The 24,012-nt window shown below is 38.5% G+C and overlaps 1 protein-coding gene across 1 annotated transcript; it reads left to right on the top strand.

Annotated features, from left to right (window-relative positions):
* The first annotated feature begins 920 nt into the window (after window positions 1-920).
* LOC105388822 (sodium-dependent serotonin transporter) lies at window positions 921-22,658 on the top strand. The gene is made up of 13 exons (XM_011559825.3): window positions 921-1,073; window positions 8,867-8,968; window positions 9,403-9,562; window positions 9,943-10,077; window positions 17,354-17,576; window positions 17,889-18,027; window positions 18,308-18,442; window positions 18,759-18,937; window positions 19,334-19,503; window positions 19,902-20,026; window positions 21,406-21,590; window positions 21,932-22,115; window positions 22,463-22,658. The coding sequence occupies exons 2-13, from the start codon at window positions 8,927-8,929 to the stop codon at window positions 22,532-22,534; spliced, it is 1,749 nt and encodes a 582-aa protein (XP_011558127.3). The 5' UTR covers window positions 921-1,073; window positions 8,867-8,926; the 3' UTR covers window positions 22,535-22,658.
* The last annotated feature ends 1,354 nt before the right edge of the window (window positions 22,659-24,012 follow it).

Genomic DNA, 24,012 nt, shown 5'->3' on the forward strand with positions numbered 1-24,012 from the left:
TTAGACAGTATTTAACAGATGTTTAGCGCTGTCAAACGCCTACGAAATCTGTCACATTTCGTTTTAAACACTTGTTAAACAGCGTTTAAAGTTTTTTGTGGCAACACAGTTAGATTTTCTAAGTTTGGCAATAAGCCCGCCTTTGTCACATTCTCTGTTTTATAATGTGTTACACATGTAATGTTTACTTATATATAGATACTGTATCTGTGTAACTAAGGGTTTATAAATAAAGTTTATTCCTGAAATATTTCACACTAAATTCTTCCACCCCGTACAGTGGTCTGATCTGTAGCTATTGTGCGCCTCTAGCGCCGCTCCAGCGCTGCCTCCGCTGTTTATTCACTTACTGCTTCCAACGCCTACTTGAGAACACTTCACACTGGTCTAGCAAAAATAATATTTCAAATTGCATGCCCTCATACATTTTACTATGCGAAAACTTGAAATACTATCCACTTTTTGACAAAACATTCATGACAAATACGCCCCTAACTTTAGAACACTTACATACTTAGAGCTTTTTTATGAAACAGTCTAATAGCGAGCTAACAAGCCAGTCAGCGACAAACTCTTAATCACCTCTCAACCAGAAGAAACCTTTCAAAGATATATCCTAAACACACTCACTAACACATGGCAAAACTGCAACAACCCTGTCATCCTTCATAGTTTCCTGAAACCTACATCCTGTTAGACATCAACACTAACACAACTATGTAGTAGTAATAGCCCATCTTCTTACATTTATAATTATGTGTATTAAGTATTATTAAAGCGCAAAAAAAACGTTTTGTAATGCGTAGTTTCCATATGCACTCTGGAGAACCCCCTGACAACAGCCAAATCCACACCTCTCAACCAAAACCACTCGATCCTAACCAAACCTACAACACCTCTCCCAACCTACCCCAGTGTGCACGTCCCCTAACAGCCACTTGTTGCCGCGCGGCGTGGATCACGGGAGTCGCGGCCAGTGCGTCCCGGACCGCCGCCCCGACACCATGACCTCCTCGCTGTGCTTCGACCTGCGCCTGCTGAGCCCGGAGCGCTGACGGCTGCTTAGGACCAAGGTATGTATGAGGATAAGGGTGGAAGATGAGGCAAGGTTAGGCAGGACCAGTTTATGCGGGAAATAGTTGGGCGGGAACGGAAAAGTTTATAAACTTTGCAAAGTTGTGGAAAACTTTTTTTCTGATAGGTTTCAGTGGTAATAGTGGGAATGTAGAATGAAAAAAGGTCGGAAAGCAAGATTACGAAAAATTTAAGAGATAGATAGAGAGAGAGAGAGAGAGAGACAGGGAGAGAAATTAGATGAAATTTAAAGAAGTTGCAAGTTACATTTAACAGTTTCTAACTGTATTGTGGGTACGTGGGTAGGTACGTGTAATATTTACACGTTTTGTTACATCCAAGCAACAATATTACGGTTCATGTTTAGAAAAATTTGGTATGCACTAAAACTATTAACATTTTAAAAATAAATCTAAGTACTTAAACATTCACTAAAACACAAAGAAAAGTCTCGTCTTTCTACCATTTTCTTACTCGAAGCCTCAAGAAAAACTACTTCATATTTTATATTATAATCTTCTGCCTGACAATTTTTACTCTGTATTACAAAAGTAATTAAAAAATAACTGAATTAATTGAACCGTGATTACTGATTAATTAAGACATCCATTAATTATGAATCATTATGAGAGAAATCGGTCCCGACGGCGGCGTTTGTTATCAATCGGTTTTTGACAAGAAGCTTCGCACTAAAAGCTAAAAGCTCCGTTATCTAGCTGTCAATATCAATTGATCAACGCGGTCCGACGGAGGCACCACGGCCACTCCAGCCTGATGATAATAAGAGCCTCCAACACTTCATTACAGTTATAAACTGTTGCCATTCAGTAATTTCAGCACAATTTGCTGTAGTTTAGCTAGTTTCAGCAAAGATTTCGTTTAGAAAATTAGATAAATAAGTTTACCTCAGGTGTGCTCCTATTTTAATGTTAAAATTAAAATCTACCCTTCAGGGTGGAACCTCTTTTCCATTACAATAAAATTTATGACTATCTATTTTGGGCACCTATTAATCGATCCTAATGAATTCTAGTACCTAAATACAGTTGTTATAACAAAACAATGTGACCTGAAATAATTTAATGTTTATAGAGTCATTCTATGTGACAAAAATACATAAGCGGGTATTCTTTATTTTAGTTTTTTATATTATTTTATTGAATTTCATTTAAATTTGCTGGTTTCCTCACAATGTTTTCATTACCATAAGAAGAGCAAGTGTACTTAAATTTCCTAATTGATAAGAATTTATTGGCACATGCCAGGATTTGCAACGGGCTCTCGAATCAGAGGACAAGACCTTATACGTTACAGCACCACGGCATAGACTAATACACTAGGACCACGGCAATAACGTTAAAGTTAAACAATCAATTAAAATAAAATTTATAAGTGACGAGGTTATTTTATATGTATAATATCTTCTTATTATGAACAAACAGTTAATAAACATAATTTTCACTGAAAAGTACCTAATGAAAAGTAAAATTAGCGAAAGTTTCTTATAAACATAATTTATTCTTCCGATTGATAAAGTATTATAGTTTGTTCATGTTCCCGAGCAACCCTGAATCACAAACATTCAGGCCACAAGCAGTCGCCACCAAAACTCTTTCAAAGAAAACATTTGCCGAAACTTCAAAGCGGAATACCTACCCGAAATGGCGGGAAATACTTCCAAAGGATTCTGGTTGTCGTGTTTTTCAAAAGCTTTTTTATGTCTATAAGTAAAAGTGAAAACAAGAAACAACATAGCTCAATGACCTTTATTACTTTAGTTTTTGCGGTACCGTCGGTAACTTGTATCAATGTAATAAGAAAAAGACGTGACAACCACCCTAGCTACGACTAGTCCCCTCAAATGCACTGTAAATTGCAAAAAATATATGTTATTTACTAAAAAGATGTAGACGACCGAATGGCGTAGTGGTTAGTGACCCTGACTACTGAGCCGAAGGTCCCGGGTTCGATTCCCGGCTGGGGCAGATATTTGTTTAAACACAGATATATTATTTGTTCTCGGGTCTTGGATGTGCCCGTAAAATGGCAATAGGCCCGCCCCCTATTACATTGGGACTAACATAACACTGGCAAAAAGTGGGTGCAGCAATGCACCTCTGCCTACCCCGCAAGGGAGTACATTGGTACAAGGTGTGAGTGTTTGTTTTTTTTATGTAGGATGTATTTCCCAATAAAAAATCGGGATCATCCAAGAATTGCACTCACGTATATCAGGATTCGTTCAGAATTGCTACGGAAATACTTTACTCGTATTTACGGTACCTACACTTGTTACTCAAAATCAACTAAGTTTCTGCTCATAGTACGCTATATGCCTATCAGGGACTACATTTTCGTTACAAATATATCAGGCAGGTAAGTTTGATTGTGTTGCAACTGAGTTAGCAAGTTGAAGCGACAGCGACGGGGCAAGTGCGACAACTTGGGGGCACTTGCGGCTAAGCTATCAGGATCATGGTTTTAGGGTGACAAGTGTTTAGCGGATTTCCCTGCGCCTTAAATCTCTCTCTCTCTCTCTCTCTCTCTCTCTCTCTAGACTCTAGCAGTGGGTAGAGCGCTCTAGGTCCATGTTGTAACCAAATAATGTCTAACATTCAGAAAAAACTAACTCCTGAAGTGTGTAGCAAAGATAAAAAAAAACATACTTGCCTGTTGGTCATCGGCTTCTTGGCGACATCCTAACAAAAAACAAGTCATCCTGATCAAATTGATATTCAATTAAAGTCATTGATATTTCCGTTACTTATCAGCGCTGTTAAGATCAAAATTATATTAAAAGTTATATCTTGTACAAGTACATAAGCTTTCTTGTAAATTCGAAGTTTTATGCTTATCTAAAGAATTTTATTAATTTATCGACAAATACAAAATAAATCACAGTTATTCGTTAATGGGTTTCTATCTGTGTAATATGTCTCTTTCTCATAGATTTTAATTTATTTGTCAAGTTTTTTTATATCAATTTAATTCATCCGTCGCAATGCAGTTGGAAGCTAGTACTAGGTCTATGCTAGTACCTAATGGAATAATTACACAGCATAGTGTTTGAAGGGTCAATGCCATAACAAGTGCGCAAGGTCACAAAAGCTATTATTTTAAGTACATAAAACGAAAAGTAAAATCCACGTTTTGTCCTAGTAAAATCCACGTTTTGAAGGACAATGAATAAGCTCTCATCTGTGGGTTTAAACAACATCCGTGGTCGATCCGGGCCGGGTGAACCGTGACATCGCATCCGGCCCGCTTTCTTTGCCTTTTTCTTTTCTTTAGAACTTTATACCTATTCACTTTCACTTCAAAATACGATTTGAAAGGTGAAATACAACCACAATAATACAAATTCATATTTCACGGTACACCTCGTACTACGAGGCTCGTAGCATTTCGTAGCGCCTGCTACGGAGCTGCGTAGCAATTACACCGTCAATAAAAAATCTGTCAATTAACCTACATACATACTAATCGTTGCACAAGCTTCCTAAGCTCATTTCTAATTGTTTCTTTTGACTAATCCTACTTAGTAAAATTTCTTTAAAGAGATAACGGAGTCATTGTAAAAATATATTGTAAAGTTATGTACTTAAAACACTAACTAACGTACTGATTTCCTATATAAGAGAGTACAACCTACTCCGGAACAGTCTTTCACTTATTTAATTGCTTCAGCGAGCGAGTTACTGGCGGATTAGGAGTAATTAATTCGGTTAGTGTAAAGAGCCTTCCCGCGTCTTAACGTTATCCTTATTAGGCTTGAATCGGCTCGATAGAGCCTCTAACGAGATGTGTAGGTATGTGATACACACCGATGGATAAAATCTAAGGTTTATACCTACGTCTTGAGATTTCTTTTTGAGTTTAAATTTCAACTGTATTAAGAACCATTTAAAAAAGCTTCGTTTAACAGAAAGTCACAGTAAAACGAAAGTTTACCATTGGTCTTTGTGGTGGTGACAATCAGTGTACTACAAACACTAACACAACATCGTAACACTGAAGTTGTAAACCGTTGTATCTGCCGTATTACGTACGCAAAATAAGGGCTTTTGTCCGTTTTACGGTTTATTCACAGATGCAGGGTTATGGTCGATAAAACGGCTCGGCTAAGATCACTTAAAAGCCAGCACTTTGCCATTTATGCAACATACAATTGATTTTGAATAAAATTTTATATTTTGTAGCGATTTTTAAATACGATTCACAGGGTCTGCCTATATCTTGGTGTCGGATGGCCGTGTATGATATGTCCCCACATAGTATTAATACACAATTTTAAAAAATATGTGAGTATTTACTTGGGTAGGTAGGCTTACTACTTTACTTGTGAATTTAATGAATGTGTCATAATATATAAGAGAATCTTAAAATTCATAACATATTAATATTACTGAATGCTAAGTATTAAAATAATTTAACCAATAGTTACAGCTTAACCTACATAAAATACAATTCGTGAATTCGTGAATTTTCGTGACCATTGATCAATGGTTACGGGATGATGTGACATGATAAAATCGTGATAAAGCTATCATCTAAATAAAACGGAGGTCATATAAGAGACGAATGGGACGGGACCGGTTCCTGAATACATAAAAAAAACCCAACTGAAAGGTTTTAGATAAATCGAATTGCAAGGTCTAAAGTATTCAACCATAAGGTGACTTTCAATACATTTTTTAAGATTATAGAATAGATTTTATAAAAGGCCAAACCAGATTACTTACGCTCTTATATCTCGCTTGGGAAAATGTCTATCTATTGCCGTTAGCATAACAACATAGGTACGAAAAAAAACAGTATCCATTCAAAAATCTTGCTAATAAACACAAATTCCAAGTAATATTTTTTTTTCTGCATAATAATTGGTTGATAAAGGGATGGAATCAATCAAAAGTTTTTCGGTTAACAAATTCGGTTTGTCTTTTTGATTTAAAAAGTTAAATTTATTCAATTAAACATAGGTATGCCTAAGATACTTCTTTTAATGAATAGTTAAATAATCACCTCAAACTTGATCAGTACGTATTCAATTCATGTTTGTTACAACACAAATTCAAATGAAAGTTAAGACTGCGTAGCTGCTTGCCAGTAGGCTAATTTTACTGTTCACAATTTTCTTGGAGGCGTGTAAATTGCGTATGTGTGGAGCTTGTGAATGCACAAGCAATGAAAAAGTTCCAGTGACTATATCACCAAATTACTCCTACACGGAAAAGCATCAGTACATTACCAACTAATAACTTAAATATTGTGATCAAATTCTGTAAGCGGGTCTTTTTCATTACTCGTGAGTTTAATTGTGCTGAATACGTCGCTAACTCAGTCAGCGGCGAACAGTTTCCCTACTGGAATGCCTAAGGATTCTGCTAAAGCTGCGTACAGACCGGCCCAACGAACGCCCAACGATGGATATTTTTCATACATAATATCTACAGGGCAGATTGCAGCAACGAAGGTCAACGAAACCCGTTCGTTGGCGTTCGTTTCGCCGGTCTGTACGCAGCTTAATGCTTAATGTCTACGTCACGAAACCAAAGCGTGTCCAAAGCACACCATACGACCTTATTTACTTAACGTCCCATACCATCTGCGACCATTGTAACCCGTGCTAGCCACCACCCGACACAGCCTAGCTGCAAACCCTATTACTATTAATTTAAGGTTCGAATTAACCCCGCCTACACGTAGATAAAGCCTTAATTTACAGGATGCAGTTTGCGTGTAAATGACCTGTAGCGAATGTCTTGGTGTAGGAGATGGGTTTGTGGAACTAGGCTAAATGTAATGTAGAAGTTGCCGTCAAGGTTACAAGTTTATGTTTAGTGCTCTAGAAATTATATGGTGACTAGTTTTTGACTATCACTAAATAGGTACTTTTTCCGTTAAAAATATAAGTGAAAATTTTTCGTTACAGCAATGAGCATGAAATATACTTACTTACATACTTACCATTATTCTTTAGCCCCCGTTTATACACTGTCTTTAGCTCTGTAATGATTTCACTAACATGATGTTCACGTACACTCATACAGCAATCACCACTAAAGTGCTGTGTACATAATGAGCTTACGATTCAGAACCGCCGAATCAAATTTCAATATAATTACGCAATAATCTCTAGAATGAGATCTATTGTTTATTAAATGATCGTTACTGACAACTATCACTTTCCAAAGTAATATTTATGTACCATTCATATTGAGATAGATTGGATTTTGTAACCGGTGACTGCAATGAATTGGTTAGGCATTGTAGAGAAGCAGCAGGAGACTAAGTACACTCTAGCTTACGGACCGTTTCGTAGCTGCTTTAGAGTATCGTTGCCATTCAATTTTGCCATATACCGATAACATGACAGCTGTCTATCGTAAAGTAACCTCCCAGTTGCCTCCCAGAACTTTCAGTTTAAATTTCGAATGTCGTACGTCCTCCAATAAGAGCTAAGACCACTGTCGCCCTCTCGTGGGCAAAAAGCAGACCGTTTGTTGACTCATCGCCGCTCGCCGCAACTTGCTCGAGAGGCTTAGAGGGTTGGCAATTACTTTTTTACCTCCACCGATGGCCCCTCATCTACTGAGTCCACATTCTTTGTTCTTGTCGAAGTCTTGGTATGCCATAGGATGTTTGTTACGTAATGTACCGTGTTGCTATCTGTAAATTCAAGAATATTAAGTAAGTATTTTTTTAAACGTTAGGTTTTTTTAATGTAGAAAATTGTTTCTTGGAAGTACCAATATCGAATAGGATTTGTCGTTGTTTGAATTGTTTCATCAAAATCAGTACAATCGATACAAAAAATACTTCAAACACCAATAGGCATATTGTCAACAGCCGCCAATCGCGACAAGTGGTCCCGGCTGGGGACTAATTTTCATTTATTTTTGTATTCATTTCTTTTATTTACAAAGCAATCTGTTCCCGCCGGCCCCACGCCGCAACTTACAAGCATGGCGCCTTCCGGCTGATCATCACCGGCGTATCAGATAGGAATCACAGTTTACCTACTAAGCTGATATAATTTAAAATATAATTATTATACTATTTTAAATCAGAGCAAAAGCAGCAAAAATATAATTAAGTAATCAAACGGCGTCACTTGAATCTTCACTAAATATATTTATTACTTATACACAGCTATATAGTATGGCAATCAAGAAAAGTTCCGTTTCTACAATAACTCTTCATACATAATAAGTATCTGCGTAATACAATCAGATTGTAATTATTCTTCTGTATTGTAATACCCAGTTAATGATCAGATAGGACCAGCCGCAACGGGAGTAAACACTAAAGTAAATTGTACGTACTGTTTGTTGTCAACGCCGAGATCTGATGGACTTTGATGTCCGAATACCTCGCAAGATGTTTACACAAAAAACAACAGCAAATTACAAGATATTTCAAAGAACTGCCCGAAATATTTCTAGCTCAGGCATTTTAATAAGCGACACTTACGCACTGTGTGCCTAATTTACTTATTATAAAATAATAGAGATACTTACAGGAATTCAAATTAGCGAACTACCGTACAACGGACTCAGTCGCAGCTGTAGCCTGCCACTCAGGCAGGTAGCAGTGAATGGTTGGGAAATAATGATTACCGTTCTTTGATAACAAAGGCTTGTATCATCATGCCACAAGGGGTCAGTTTAGGAAGAGTCAGTCCTCGGAACTGAGTGGAATATCCAATGGAAATTCTGAATGATGATGTGTGAAGTGTGTATGTTATCAGTACTCGTAACTCTTGGTGTATGTTTGATATGTTTCTGTTCAGGGCGAAAGTCCTGGGTCAGACCGTCGCAACGGCGAGCGTGGGAGCCCCCCCGCGGACGACATGGGGACTGCCCCGGGGGACGCCGCCGCCGCGCCGCCACCAGTGAGTAACTACATTGCCTCCTAAATAGAAATTTAAATGTTATATATTTTTTATCCTGGAAGCCTATATTATGTCCAGCAACGAGCGATTATGGACTTATGTTAATTCAGTTCGTAACCAATCACATCCGACGCAATATTAAAATTTCATTTTCAAAATACCTATACCAAAAAGCCCCATTTTTAAAGTATTTTAATTTAAAATTTTAACGAAATATTTACGTTTGCACTCGGTGATATCCTGATGCGCTGTTAAATGTAGATACTCACTTTAATTTCGCAGAAGGCGTCATTACGCTAGCCTTTAGCGTTTAGGAGTAAGTTGGTCACTGAAACTTTTCCATTACTCGTGTGTGTAGTTTGACCACCAGCCAGCACAGAAGAAAAACGCCCTCTTGCAAATCTTCTTTTCCTCTAACATTGCTTCCCCCGCAGACGGCTCCGAAGTCCCGCTCGGTGGTGGTCTCTCTCACGGCGGCTCGGCAGCGGGAGACGTGGGGCAAGAAGGCGGAGTTCCTGCTGGCCGTGGTCGGGTTCGCCGTCGACCTCGGCAACGTGTGGCGCTTCCCCTACATCTGCTACCAGAACGGCGGCGGTATGTGCACGTAGATTTGTACTTGTTTTAGTAACTGGCAGAAGAAGAAGGAGGAAAATGAGATTGGTGAAAATATGAAATAGAATGAGGCCTAGTATGCTTCCTTGTGGAAAACCTATTTTACATTGTGTTTAGTACTTCACCATTATTGTGTTTCGTGTTCATTCTACTTTCTCCTTATTCCTCATACCGGACTACTGCCTCCAGGAGCATTCTTGATCCCGTACTGCGTGATGCTGGTGTTCGGGGGCCACAGTGTCAATGATGTAAATAGGAATGTGGCTTAGTCTGCTTCCTTGAACCATAAATATGTACGCACTTCACCTGAATTTTTGTTCATTTATATCTTCCTCTCCCTGATGCCCTCCTACTCTCTCCAGGGGCATTCCTGATCCCGTACTGCGTGATGCTGGTGTTCGGGGGGCTGCCGCTGTTCTTCATGGAGCTGGCGCTGGGGCAGTTCCACCGCTGCGGCTGCCTCACGCTGTGGAAGCGCATCTGTCCCGCGCTCAAGGGTGAGTGCTGCGAGTCACCTGCTACCGTACCAACACTGACTGATTAACAATCCATAAGCAGGGTCGCTCACCTGTCAAACATCTGTTAAATCTATTCAAGTTATGTCAAATTTTACAAGCCAGCATCGCTTAATGTTCGATGGTGGTAGCCCCGCTGTTACTTCCATTGTCTATCGAAGATTATGTAGGGCGAGCACAGGATTCGATACTAATTTTCGATACTACACAAACATATGGAAAAATAACAGTGACGTTCATTTACCTATCGACTATGGTATCGAAAGCGTATAGATTCGAAATTCATTCACCTATCGACTATGGTATCGAAAGCGTATAGATTCGAAAGTCTTTGCCCATATAAATTTGACATTTTAGCGATTACGAACCCAATTTGACGCATAGATTCGAACGAAATTTTATCGCTAGCGTTTTTGTTTGAATCTATACGTCAAATTGGTTTCACAATCACAAACGTCCATATTTGTTCATAATACGATATAAAATTAAAACAACTTTTAAAAATAATTGATAGAATTATTTTAATTTCACTTTGTTTATTTATTTAATTAAATAATATTAAATAATAGCACTTATTTCAACAATATTTTCATAATAAAAACAAAAAAAATGCGAAATTTAGGATATAATAAGGTTAAGACAGCAGTTTCTAAACGAACCTTCGAATCTCCTAGCCAACGCTAGCATTCAATGCTATCGATTTCGACTGTAGATTCAAATTAGGTATCGCATAGATTCAACGATACGCAACGTTAACGGAGGATCGAAACTTGTGCTCGGGCAACATGGTTTCAAATAGAATCGTTTGGGTTTCATATAGGTCTAGGGGAAAATACGGAAGCCTTTGCCTATCCGTCCGTCTGTTGCACCGTGCAACATGTTTGCAATGCACGGAGTAGAGAGCAGGTACACAATGGTAAGATCGATTGAAGGACTTCATGTGCCTTCATCGATTGTGCTCTATCCGCGCTATGGTCGTTTTTAACGTGTATCATAAATAGTAATACAGACAATAAATAATTTGTGCAAAATTCGGTTTAAAGCTCTAATGTATTAATTTATTAAATTAGTTTTCCGATAAACTGCATAAATGTTCGGCGATGCATAAAACTCTAAATCTCGTTATAAAATTGGCTAACTTTGATGAAAGTTTCCCTATAACATTTAAGCTTTTCTAAATTCACTGGGCAGTTGGGCACTTAACTACCAAAACGGACAAAATGAGGAGCAAAGTCATAACACCCTGTGGTCTGTGATTTGCTAAAAGTAAACCTACCTGCTTACAAACTCATAGTGATTAATAAACGACCCATTCAGAGATCGTTTTAGTGGTAAGACCGCCTTTTGCACCCTAATTAAGTTACAACTAGTAAATTGTATTATTATTTTTTGGTGTACAAATAAATAAGCAAATAGGTGTATTCTATCTATCTATCTAATAGAATAGAATAGAATAGAATAGAATAGAAAAACTACTTTATTGACTAAACAGGACACAAATAACAATTTATAATACAGTGGATACAACGCAATAGGCCTCCTTATCGCTAAAAGCGATCTCTTCCAGGCAGGATACATGTTCGTATAGTGAATGTCAAATCCGGAAGGTTAGATTCCTCATTTATTCTTTAAGTCTCTCTAAGTAGGTACTTCGATACATGTATACACCTTTGGGTGGAAGAGAGACTTAAAGAATAAATGAGGAATCTAACCTTCCGGATTTGACATTCACTATACGAACATGTATCGAAGTACCTACTTAGCCGTTTAGTAATCTGGCTTATACATTTACGTAGACTTTACCAAACTCCTGAACATACAATCCCTTCTCGTCCGCCAAATCTTCACATTCGTCAGTTATCAATCACTGGGCGCTATCTCAGCGAGTTTACCTCATAAATAAAATATAAGGCAATGCTTTTAACGGCAAGACAAATAGTGGAGCACTCGTGTCGATGACTGGACCTCCTGAAAATGTATGAAGGACCCTATTGAGGAGGTTTCATGAGCGTCTCTACCAGGGACTGGAGTGATTTGATGCCTTTGGAGCGAATGCGCGAATGAGATTTACAGATTTGGCATTCGTTAAGATGGAAAACTAACAAAAAAACCGAAAATCTTTAGAATTATGAATCTGGAGAGTTAAGATTAGTAGAATTGTAAATAAACTCCGATAGAGGCTGGATGCAGTGTAGGTATATTTTGAAAATAATACAAAAGTATAAATTTAATATCCATGTTCAAACAAATGGAGTGGAAATTGAATTCGGGACTTTGGGCGCTATATGATAATCCTGCTAACATTTACGTATCCGGCGGTGCACCTTTAGTCTTACAATACTCACAAAATATCGTGCGATGGAAGCGCTACAGTAATAATTTAGTCTTGCCTCCCAAAACGATATTCCTTGGTTTCAGAATCGATTACATGTTCTTAACGAGCGAAAGAAGCGGACTCTTTCGAACGTGATCTATTGGCATCATCGCCCTTGATAGTATTTATTCGATAATAATTTAGGCATTTACGTAGAACTTGGCCCGTTAGTCAGCCACAGTCGAAAGCGGGAACCTGCCAAGTGGTAAACTTTTAAAAGTATCTTGAAAGTTTAAATTTGGTCGACCGGAGCGGAGCCTGTGGTTTGGTCGCACCTTCAGGAAAAACTTGGAATCTGAATTTGATTTCGGCGCTAGATTTTCGATTAGAAAAAGTAACAAAAAATGGGTACCTTACCTACCTAATTATACCTAACCTAACAACAACTACTTGTAAAACTCGAAATCTAGTTTACCTAAACCACATATCTACCTACAGCTAATGCACTGGCTTACAAAATTAAAATAATAATGACATACGCACACATATATTATAATTTTATCATTATTTATGACAATGATTTTTTATAGTTTTATCATTATTTATGACAATGATTTTTATAGGAAACAAAAAATCACACAAACAAACATCCCTATAATATTATTTAACATGATGGAACACCGCCATACAGGGGGAGCCATCAGTTCCTTCAGATACATAAAACATGCGTATTCGCATATCTACAGGGTGTTTATCGCAGGCAATCAAACGCCTTGCCACTCAATAAATAACACATTATTAACATACTTATTCATGTATAAATAACGTAGGTATGTACGTATTAGTAAGGGGTAACTTTTCCCCTTGACGATGCCTTGAAAGATTATAGTCAAAATTATGAAAAATCATAAGTTTGGTACACACACACGTAAATGATTAAGGCGAGTAGCGTGATCGTATTATACAGAAATAATGAAGTTACTCTATTATACATACTATTTCTATTCTATATAAGAATTTCGTATAGTCAAAAGACGTTTGAGTACCAATATGAATAAGTAAGGTGTACAAAATAAAGTAATAAATCAAAGTGAACAAACTCAATTTTAAAATGTTTGTGAGTCGACAATCGTCGCTCCATCTCGATACGTAAACTAATTACAGACGCGCGATATCATTTCATTAGACGCCGGCAGATGGCGCTGATTCGATTTTAAATATTTCAATACGGCGGCTCGAGTTGGCGTCGAGTTTGTCGCGACGATTGCAGTGATTAATCCACTTATTGAGTTCGGTTTCAGCTGTGTTTCTTCAATTCAAAGGCTTTAATGTTATTTTATGTATTGTCCGTTTCGCTCTGCAGAGCTTTGTCAGTCAGCTCAGCTTTGTATAAAGTTTTCATGTAATCACGTTATCACGTTTGTTACTTCGACTAATGTTAAAAATTGAATATTATAATAGATTTGAAACTTATATGTATCATAAAAATGAAAAGTTGAATATTAAATTAAACGGACAGTCTACTTCAAAATGCTACACTAGCACTTGTACTCAAACATATCCTATTCTAAATACATCACCATCGGTAGGATCCACCAATAATAATAGCATTAATGGATCATCATTTTTTCGAGTAGCGTCTGCGTGAGTATTTTTCACCAAAATGTATGTGGCATTAATAATAAGAAAGATGAAATAGAAATTTATATTCAAAATTGTAGTACTGTTTTACATTATCTGTGTTTTACTGAGCATTTCCTATACAACAATTTAATTGGTCAATTTAATTTAAACAACTATAATTTAGTATCTTTTAACACAAGATGCAATAAGAAAAGAGGGGGTGCTCTCATTGTCGCACATAAAGATAGGAAATGCGAGGAATTGCCTTTATGTAAGAAATTATATAAAGCCAAAAGTTTTGAAGTTTGTGGTGTTAAAGATTTAGAAACAAATATTTATATTATCTGTTGTTATCGAAATCCTCAAAATGAAACTTTTAATGATTTTATGGAAGGACTTGAAAAAATGTTAGAGCACTTTTTCAACAAAAAATGTATTATATGTGGCGATTTCAACGTTGATATTCTCACAGATTCTAATAAACGTAAGGAATTTCTGGCCCTATTGACTTGCTTTAATTTCAGGTACATTATAGATGAAATTACATATATTCGAAACGACTCTCAATCTTGTCTAGATAATTTTCTCACAAACTTACCTGATGAAAAAATTAGTAACCCCAAAGTGGATCATAACGGATTAGCAGACGGTCACGCAGGCATATTCTGCAGCCTTACTTTAGAAACCAAGCAAAGTAAACATAGTAAAACACTTACAGTAAAGCGTAGAACTTTCTCTACTGAAAACAATGCTAAATTCCGGATGGAAGTTCTTAATAAACAATTTCACGAAAAAGGTATTAATGGGTTCTTGGACAATTTTGCTAAGACTTTCAAAGAATGTTTTCCTGAAAAAACTATAAAAATAAAATTAAACAGAAGTTATAAATTAAAATGGCTTACTAAGGGTATTAAAACATCCAGTATGATGAAAAGAGTATTAGTTAGTTGCAAATACAACGACTATTCAATGAAGACGTATCGCAGTAACTATATAAAAATATACAACAAAGTACTCAGACAAGCTAAAAGAAACTCCATTCAAAAAGAAATAGCAGATGCAACTTACTCTTCAAAGGCAATATGGAGCTGTGTAAATAGAAATAAAAATAATAGTAAATTGCTTAAAGATGACATAATATTAAAGTTTGATGGAAAAATTTACGATAAGCCACAGGATATAGCAAATATTTTCTCGAAGCAATTTCAAATAGGGGATCAAGTCATAAATGACAATCGTAACAATGCAAGGAATTTACTCACCGAAAACAGTAGCTATGTGACAAATGATATGAGGTGCAGAAACGCTACTCCAGACGAAATAGTTAAAATAGTTAGAACCCTAAAAAATAAAAGATCTTGTGGTTTTGATCAGGTACCTGTCTCAGTTATAAAAGAAAATATTGACATACTTGCGGAACCACTGTGTCACTTATACAACATTTGCATTGATGAAGGTGTTTTTCCCGATCAACTAAAAATTGCACGAATACTCCCAATCCATAAAAAAGGAGCTAAAACCGATCCTTCTAAGTATAGGCCAATCTCTTTGTTAACCGTAGTGTCCAAAATTTTTGAGAAATTACTTAAATCACGGTTGGTACTGCACCTAAATATGAATAATATTCTAAATAATAGGCAATTTGGATATCGGCGTGGTGTCGGAACCTCCGATGCCATAGAATCACTAGTTGATGACGTAGTAAAAAAAATCAATAATAAAGAAAAAGTTGCTGCTTTATTTCTAGATCTAAGTTCCGCATTTGACTTTATTGATCATGACATACTCATAACTAAATTAGATTTTTACGGTATCCGAAACAATACACTGAAACTTTTTGAGTCATACTTGAAAAATCGAAAACAATTTGTAGAACTAAGTACAATTAAAGATGGTCGAGAAATACTGACTACATCTAAACAATTGAACATTAAGAGAGGTGTGCCACAGGGATCAGTACTAGGCCCTATATTTTTCATAATATTTACAAATGATCTCTTGGACTATATTAGTAGACATATGCCAGATGCTGGCCTAGTAGTCTATGCCGATGATACAAATGCGGTTATATTAGGAAAAGACACTGAAACTTTAGAAATAAAAGTAAATGATATACTAGCCAAATTTTCAAAATGGTTCACAGAGAATAATTTAAAATAAATTCTACTAAAACTAACTTACTGCTTTTTAAAACGACGGCTAGGAATAGGGAAGCAATAAGTGCAACTCTAAATGGAAGTAAAATAGAAATGGTTGAAAGTACTAAATTCCTGGGGGTACATATTGACACATGCCTAAACTGGAAATATGAATTGAATGCCATAGAAGGGTCAATCAGCTCAGCTTGTTATGCGCTTAAGAGCCTTCGAGATGCACTTGGTGTGGAACAACTTAAAATGGTGTACTATGCTCTTGTAGAATCGAAAATACGATACAGTATAAAACAGTGGGGGAATAGCTATGATTATAATACACAAAGAGCTTTCGTTTTGCAAAAAAGAGCCATACGTACAATTGTTCGCATACGGCAGGATGAGTCGTGCAGACCATATTTCACATCTCTTGCCATTCTTACTGTTCCTGCACTGTATGTCTTAACCTTGCTATCAGGTCTAAGCAAGAATGCACAAAACATTGAGAGTCCCGAAGAAAGAGTGGCACGACACAGCACTAGGCGAAAAGATCTACCAATCAAATTCAATCCAATCTTACGTGTAGCTAAACACTCACCAGCGTACCAGTCAATAGTTATTTTTAATAAATTGCCAACAGATCTTAAAATCCTATTAGGACACAGTACCTTTAAAATAAAATTAAAAACCTATTTGTTGAAGAAGTGCTTGTATAGGTTAGAAGATTTATAATAATTATTGATTGCTTTGGATTAATTAATTTAATTATTGCATGTTAAAATTTTAATTGAAATTAATTTTAATTTAATGTTTTGACATAATATGTACCTACTTAATTATTTGATTTTATTATTATTCTTTTGACTTTGTATTTAATTTGTTTCTGCACGCTATTTTTATAATTATAATGATTATGTTAAATTATTTTATTTTATAGGTATATTCACATACAATGTATATTGTTCTTGAATAAATAAATGAAATGAAAATGAAATACTTCTGCTATACTTATATAATGATATAAAAATATAGGATAGTAATCTAGAAAGAGGAGGACAGAAATCGTCATTATGGAAAAATTCAACGTTTCTGAAAGAAAACTTAAAAATATCTTAACTTTCATTACCTCCTCCAAAAATTATACCTTCCTCCTTACCTTTTCGTCGGTTAACTCCCGTGGCTCTTCCAGGGGTGGGCTACGCCATCTGCATGATCGACATCTACATGGGCATGTACTACAACACGATCATCGGCTGGGCGGTCTACTACCTGATCGCGTCCCTCGCGTCCATCAACTCCGTGCTGCCATGGACCAGCTGCGACAACGAGTGGAACACCCCTGCCTGCACGCAGATCACCTCGCCTCTCATTGGCAACCCTAACGCTACTACGCCGGCTAAGGAGTTCTTTGAGTAAGTTTTGCTGCTGGTTTACACTGATGAGTTTTGTGGCTTTGGTTCTCAATCTATTCAAGAGTTGTTACAGCCATCTTTAGAATCTGCGACGAAAGACGAAGATTTGTCGGCTGATTTGGAAATATCTAATCCTGATAGAGCCTAATGTTCAGTCACCACTACATGTTATCATTACAGGAGTGAAACTGGGCACCTAAGTAACTCTTAATTTTAAATGGTACATGTCAATCAAGGGGTCTCAATTTTAGCTATCATCATATGTATATTACCATATTTGCAACACCCTGTATATGCCATGTTGTATCGCAGACGCAACGTCCTCGAGCAGCACCGCAGCAACGGGCTGGACGACATGGGCCCCATCAAGCCGTCGCTGGCGCTGTGCGTCGCCGGCGTCTTCGTGCTCGTCTACTTCTCGCTGTGGAAGGGCGTCCGGAGCGCTGGGAAGGTCAGACTTTTATGAGACTGGAAGATTTGTGTACTTCTGCTTTCTTTTTCGCAATATTTTACAATATTTCGTTTCATTGTGCCAGTTAGGATTGATTTAATTATAAATAACTTAGTCTAATTCACTATTATCATCATCGTCGCATTCATATAGTCAGTTCAACGTCAGAGTCCAGTCCACACCACAAACCACAGCAGATCTGCCACCAGAAGTAGCTACGAACAAGGGCCTCCTCAGAGAGCTACGACACCTTATTTCTATGATGTACCCCTTCTTCTAGGTGGTGTGGGTAACAGCCCTAGCTCCGTACGTGGTGCTGCTGATCCTGTTGGCGCGCGGGGTGACGCTGCCGGGAGCCACCGAAGGCATTCGCTACTACCTGACGCCGGAGTGGCACAAACTGCAGAACTCCAAGGTAACACCACTTTAGACATTAGGGATTTAAATTTTAATCCCAAGGATAAATCATCTCATTTGCTACTCTCTGTGCCGTTTCGAAAATAAAAGATGGAAGTCTTCGATAGTATCCAAAATGAATCAAAGGCATTTATTTGCTGATTATAGATTACATAGGTGATAATAATTATACTGAAGGTCGTTCAGCTATACTCTACCCGAAAGGTAGAAATATAGAAAGGGTAGAATAATAATAATCCTCTACAACATTAGACCTATCTCCTCACTTAGATTACACCTTCACCCCGTCTTTTCATTCCTAACTCTCCCGGCAGGTGTGGATCGACGCGGCGTCGCAGATCTTCTTCTCTCTCGGTCCCGGGTTCGGCACCCTGCTGGCGCTGTCCAGCTACAACAAGTTCAACAACAACTGCTACCGCGACGCGCTCATCACCTCCTCCATCAACTGCCTCACCAGCTTCCTCGCCGGATTCGTCATCTTCTCTGTGTTGGGGTATGTCGTTTCTTGGTGATTGATGTGAAGTCGTTTTTTTAAATATTCATCAGTTTGTCTTAAGTCCTGATTTCCATCTAAATATGTATATCTAAATTATATCTTTATTGTAAGCAGTTAAATACGGGGCGTACCAAGTACCATCATCATCATCATCATCAGCAAGAGCAAATAGTCCTGCACTGCTGGATTCAGCCTCTCACAACTCACAATATTTAAATTCCAAGAAACTCTGTCCTCACGCTATTTCATTAAACAACTACCTCTTTGCTATCAGACAGAAACTTTAGTGCAACTCGACCTCCAAAACCCTAAGGTAAAAGTCCACTCCACTCAAAGTCAAAAGTCAAAAGTCAAATCCACTCGCTTCATCATAACCATGCTCAATTCTTCCAGCTACATGGCGCACGTGCAGAACAAGTCGATCGAGGAGGTGGGGCTGGAGGGGCCGGGGCTGGTGTTCATCGTGTACCCCGAGGCCATCGCCACCATGACCGGCTCCGTCTTCTGGGCCATCATCTTCTTCCTCATGTTGATTACTCTGGGATTGGATAGCACTTTTGGAGGTGAGGCAGTTTTGGGTTCTATGTTCTGTTTCTGGTATGTAGGTGTTGTTTTTAGGATGTTTTTTTTTAATAATATGTCGAGTGGCACGACGGAACTTCAAACCAAAATCTACAAAAGTTTAACTTTAGTTTTAAGTATTGATAGATTTTTTTTCGTCTCTATTCTATTATGATTATGGTTGTTTTCAGTCACCCATGTGAAACTTTATTACCTTTTCCACCACCTAGATCACCTCTTCAATCCTACCCTGCCACTACACTACCCCTTCAACCACCATCACCAGATCTACCTAATCCTGTATGTTACGTGTACACTCGACACCTTAATTCCTCACTTATCTGAACGTAGGAATATTTTTAAAGTATTCTTCCTTCATCATCGTAACCTCCACCCCCAGGGTTGGAAGCCATCACGACGGCGCTGTGCGACGAGTACCCGCGCGCGCTGGGTCGCCACCGCGAGCTGTTCGTGGCCGGCCTGCTCGTCTTCATCTACATCTGTGCGCTGCCTACTACTACCTATGTGAGTAAGAGATTGTGGATTATTAAGCTGGGTACTGACCAACGTTACGAGGTGTAATGTAACATGTTACACAGCGAGCATTCGTGCAGTCAGTACGTAGTGTTACGGGGAAACCAGCGAGCAACGAGCCGATTTTAGAACACAGCATTGCACACACACACACATACACAGTCTGTAACGTTGGTCAGTACCCACCTTTAGGTACAGGTGGTGTTACGGCGATGCTACATGGAGGGCCGAAAATACCCACTGCGGTGGCAATTTTCTTGTAAATAATATTTCGTATTTTGATTTCATTAGATATTTTTTTATTAGCATGACCCGGAATCGAATCCGCTGTGAAGATAAAGTCATTATTTTATTATTGTCGCGATTTTTTATTTGTAATGTATTGTAACACAGTCATTGAAATGGACAGTCATTAGGTAATTTACATTAGTAATGATATCGAAAACTTATGGCCATTTATGACACAAAAAACAAACAATCTTATAACTTCACTCCTTTTCGTCAATGGTTAGAAATAGTCCAGTGAAATCTAAAGGGCAACAAGTGAAAAGGAAACTCATGAAACTAACCGACGAGAATAGAAGACTTCCTCTCACAATGGATTTATACGACGGGCGAGCAGTTTACAGGCAAATAGGGAGGAAACTGCTGTTTTATCTTCCCCTAACCAAGTCGTGCATACGTGTCAAATATATTTATAGGAATATAGGTAAGTAGTAAGTTGTAAAACTATATTTTTCAATCTTCGACCGAATTTGCGGGTGTTTATAAGTTTAATGTGTCTTTATGCCCTCACAATTTAAATGTGTTTTTTAGACTGTGACTATTTTAGCCATGTAAATTGTTTGAGCCGTTCCAAACTTAATCATTGATTTATCATAATTAAAAACAATCGCATCACGCCAAGCTATACCAAAAATGGAAACAAACGAATGTGGAATACGTTAGCATTATTCAATACATTACTGGCGTTATCTCGCGAGCTCCCTCCGTCTATGTTTTATTCATTGTCGACACTCTAACAGATAGCCTGGACCCGTGCGTTAGAGCTACGGGGTTGTAGTTTCAAATGTAATTAGTCTCAGCTCTTATGGTGGTGAAGGTGTGGAAATCTCCGTTATAGTGCCTGTTTTTACCTAGTTTTTAAACAAATCGAACCGGGTATTTCTGTAAAAAACTTTTGTTCTATGACTTTTGAAAATTAGCGGTAAGAAAATAGATTCTCCATGAAAAACAAAATGCACGAGACTTGTTAAAAGTCTTGACGTTCTTGACGTGAAAGTCTTAAATCACTTGTATAGCGTGAATAATTTACCATTGAGTCACCATTTCTTTTCCCAACCACCCTCTACTCCCACACCCCTCCACAGGGCGGCGTGTACCTGGTGGACCTACTGAACGTGTACGGGCCGGGGCTGGCCATCCTGTTCGTGGTGTTCACGGAGGCGGCCGGCGTGTGCTGGGTCTACGGGGTCGACAAGTTCTCCGCCGACGTGAAGACCATGTTGGGGCACACGCCTGGGTGCTTCTGGAGGACTTGCTGGAGTTATATCAGGTAGGGTGTGTTGCAGGTTTGATGTATTGGAAGGCAAGGTTTGCTTCGAAGTGGATACAGTTACTCAATGATGAATAGTCATCTTTCAATAAAATATCCAATTAGGTTTAAATTTGAATTGGACACCAGTCATCAGTTGGTAAGAATGGCAAAAAGTACCAACTGTTGATGATTTTGATGCGTATTTTGTAGAACACAAATATGAGCTAACTTATACGGTTCTAATAACCGTCTTATTGAAAGATTTTTGTACCTAAATTAGAACTATCACCTCAGCCAGTCAGACTCTTCTACAACCAAAACCCTAAGCCAATGGATTCATGGACCCCCTCTCCCCCTAGCCCGGTGTTCCTGCTGGTCCTCTTCGTGTTCTCCGTGCTGGCCCACGAGGAGATGCTGGTGGGCGAGTACGCGTACCCGGCGTGGTCCATCCGCGTGGGCTGGCTGCTGACGGGGACCACCGTGTCCTGCATCCCCCTGTATATGGTCTACAAGTTCCTTATTACGCCCGGGAACTTTGTCAATGTAAGTGGGATGTTGTGGGGTTTGTGTGTCGGGTTTGGATGTATTAGTAAGAAAGTTGCTGGACCTAAATGTATGTATGTATTAGGATCAAGGAACTTGGTGAAAAATGGATAGCCCTACAAGGTTAATATGGCTCTTGTTTAATTGAAATGTATTCAGCCGTTCAAAACTTACGCTGGTTCAGCATTGACCGACAGCGCCGTATCAGTGGGACCGTAATCAGGCTTATAATGCGCAATTGGCATCATTATTTGAAGTTCTGAGTTATCATACTACAAAAACTCATCTTTCTTGTAATGAACCTTAGATAACTGCATATTTATTAACGGTGGCTCTCATTCTTCCAGCGAATAAAGACAATAATGCGTCCGGAGGTGACGTCGATACCGCCGGTGGACACGGCGCTGTGTGCCCTGTGACCTGTGGACGCTCCGCAGCATCAGACCCTGGCCGGGACCACTCCACCAGCCTTGGAGTGGCTCGTGTAACAAACGGCATTTTTATGGGCTTTTGTTATGTTGTGCTAGCGCTAAAGCGCGCGCGTTGCGTGCGAGCGGTCTCTTACTGCCAGTTTCAATATCTATCGATAGTTGACGGTTGATTTCATATGATTTTGACAGAATGCTGCAATTGTGTGTCAAAATTGTATGATAGTTACTATAAGGCCGGCTCCACACGTTGGTCCCAACGCTCGTACCAACGTTGGACTGCAAATTGGGTGAAGCGTACATACGTTGGCTAATAAACTAGTTCTGTCCCGGCAGAGCCAACGTGAAGATGTCCGATACAGAAATCTTAACTGCTCTGAGGCGATAAATATGTGCTCATTAATTTTTTATTAAACATTTATTTCCAGATATATCATCCATAGTAAATTAGTAAAACATGTCAAAAAAATTGTTAGTCAAAATATAAAAATCATAGTTAAGTACATGCAAAAATTAAATTAAATCAGATCAGAAATAATAAATAAATATACTTCAATGTCATTTTAAATGTGAAATAAATTGGATTAAATAATATGAAATAATAAATTGAATAAATTAATTGAATTAACAAATAAATAGTTAAGTACATTCATTTCTTATTTCGGTCAAGGTGTACACCTACGCAATGCCTCACAATTGGACTATCCATCCTATCCGCCAACACACTGAGGATAGCATTCGAGCTGCTCCGCGTACGTGATAGTAAGGAGGCTGCTCGCTTACGCATGACGGCAAAGAAGTCATCCACTCTGGCTTCAGCGAACATACCTGATGCGGAGCAGAATCTCGGCAGCCCCAACACGATCCTCAGTGCGTTATTGTACTGGACGCGCAGCGCGCTGTAGGCCCGGCGCGTGTAGTTGACCCACAGGCTGCACGTGTAGAAGGACTGACAGTACGCTCGGAACAAGGTCAGCTTGACTTGTCGAGTACAGCGTGCAAACCGGCGAGCCAGCATGTTGCTCCTGACCGCCAACGCCCTGATTAATGATTCCCGCTTTTTTTAAATCTTCAATTGAGAAGATCATGCCCATATTCTGTTGAATGCTGCGCCATGCATCAGCTAATACATTTTGATTTTTATGTTCCTTTCGAGTTGCGTCCCATATTATTGGATGTGCTTTTTAATTTTTATCTAACTTTAAATAAAATCTGTAACTTTTAAATTTTTCTATAAAGGTGACGATTTTGTGGATGAGAAATCCATTCTCGCTCGACGTCCGCACTCGTTACGTGTTGCAACAGCACTGAGCAAAGCGCCAACGTGTGGGCGTGATCGCCAGCGTTGGCGCAGATTCCTTTGATAAAACCGACACGAGCCGGCCAACTACCAACGCTCGCCCCAACGTTGGGGCCAATGCGATTTTCTAGATCCATACGTTGGACGAATAGCGTTGGGACCTGCGTTG

The sequence above is a fragment of the Plutella xylostella genome, chromosome 8, assembly GCF_932276165.1.
Source record: "Plutella xylostella chromosome 8, ilPluXylo3.1, whole genome shotgun sequence".
Taxonomy (NCBI): domain Eukaryota; kingdom Metazoa; phylum Arthropoda; class Insecta; order Lepidoptera; family Plutellidae; genus Plutella; species Plutella xylostella.

Excerpts from the sequence above, each read along its gene's own strand:
- LOC105388822 (XM_011559825.3), top strand. The coding sequence starts at position 8,927 with ATGGGGACTGCCCCGGGGGACGCCGCCGCCGCGCCGCCACCA. Across the intron at positions 17,577-17,888 it reads CCGGCTAAGGAGTTCTTTGA|ACGCAACGTCCTCGAGCAGC; the intron begins GTAAGTTTTGCT and ends GTTGTATCGCAG. Across the intron at positions 22,116-22,462 it reads CGCCCGGGAACTTTGTCAAT|CGAATAAAGACAATAATGCG; the intron begins GTAAGTGGGATG and ends TCATTCTTCCAG.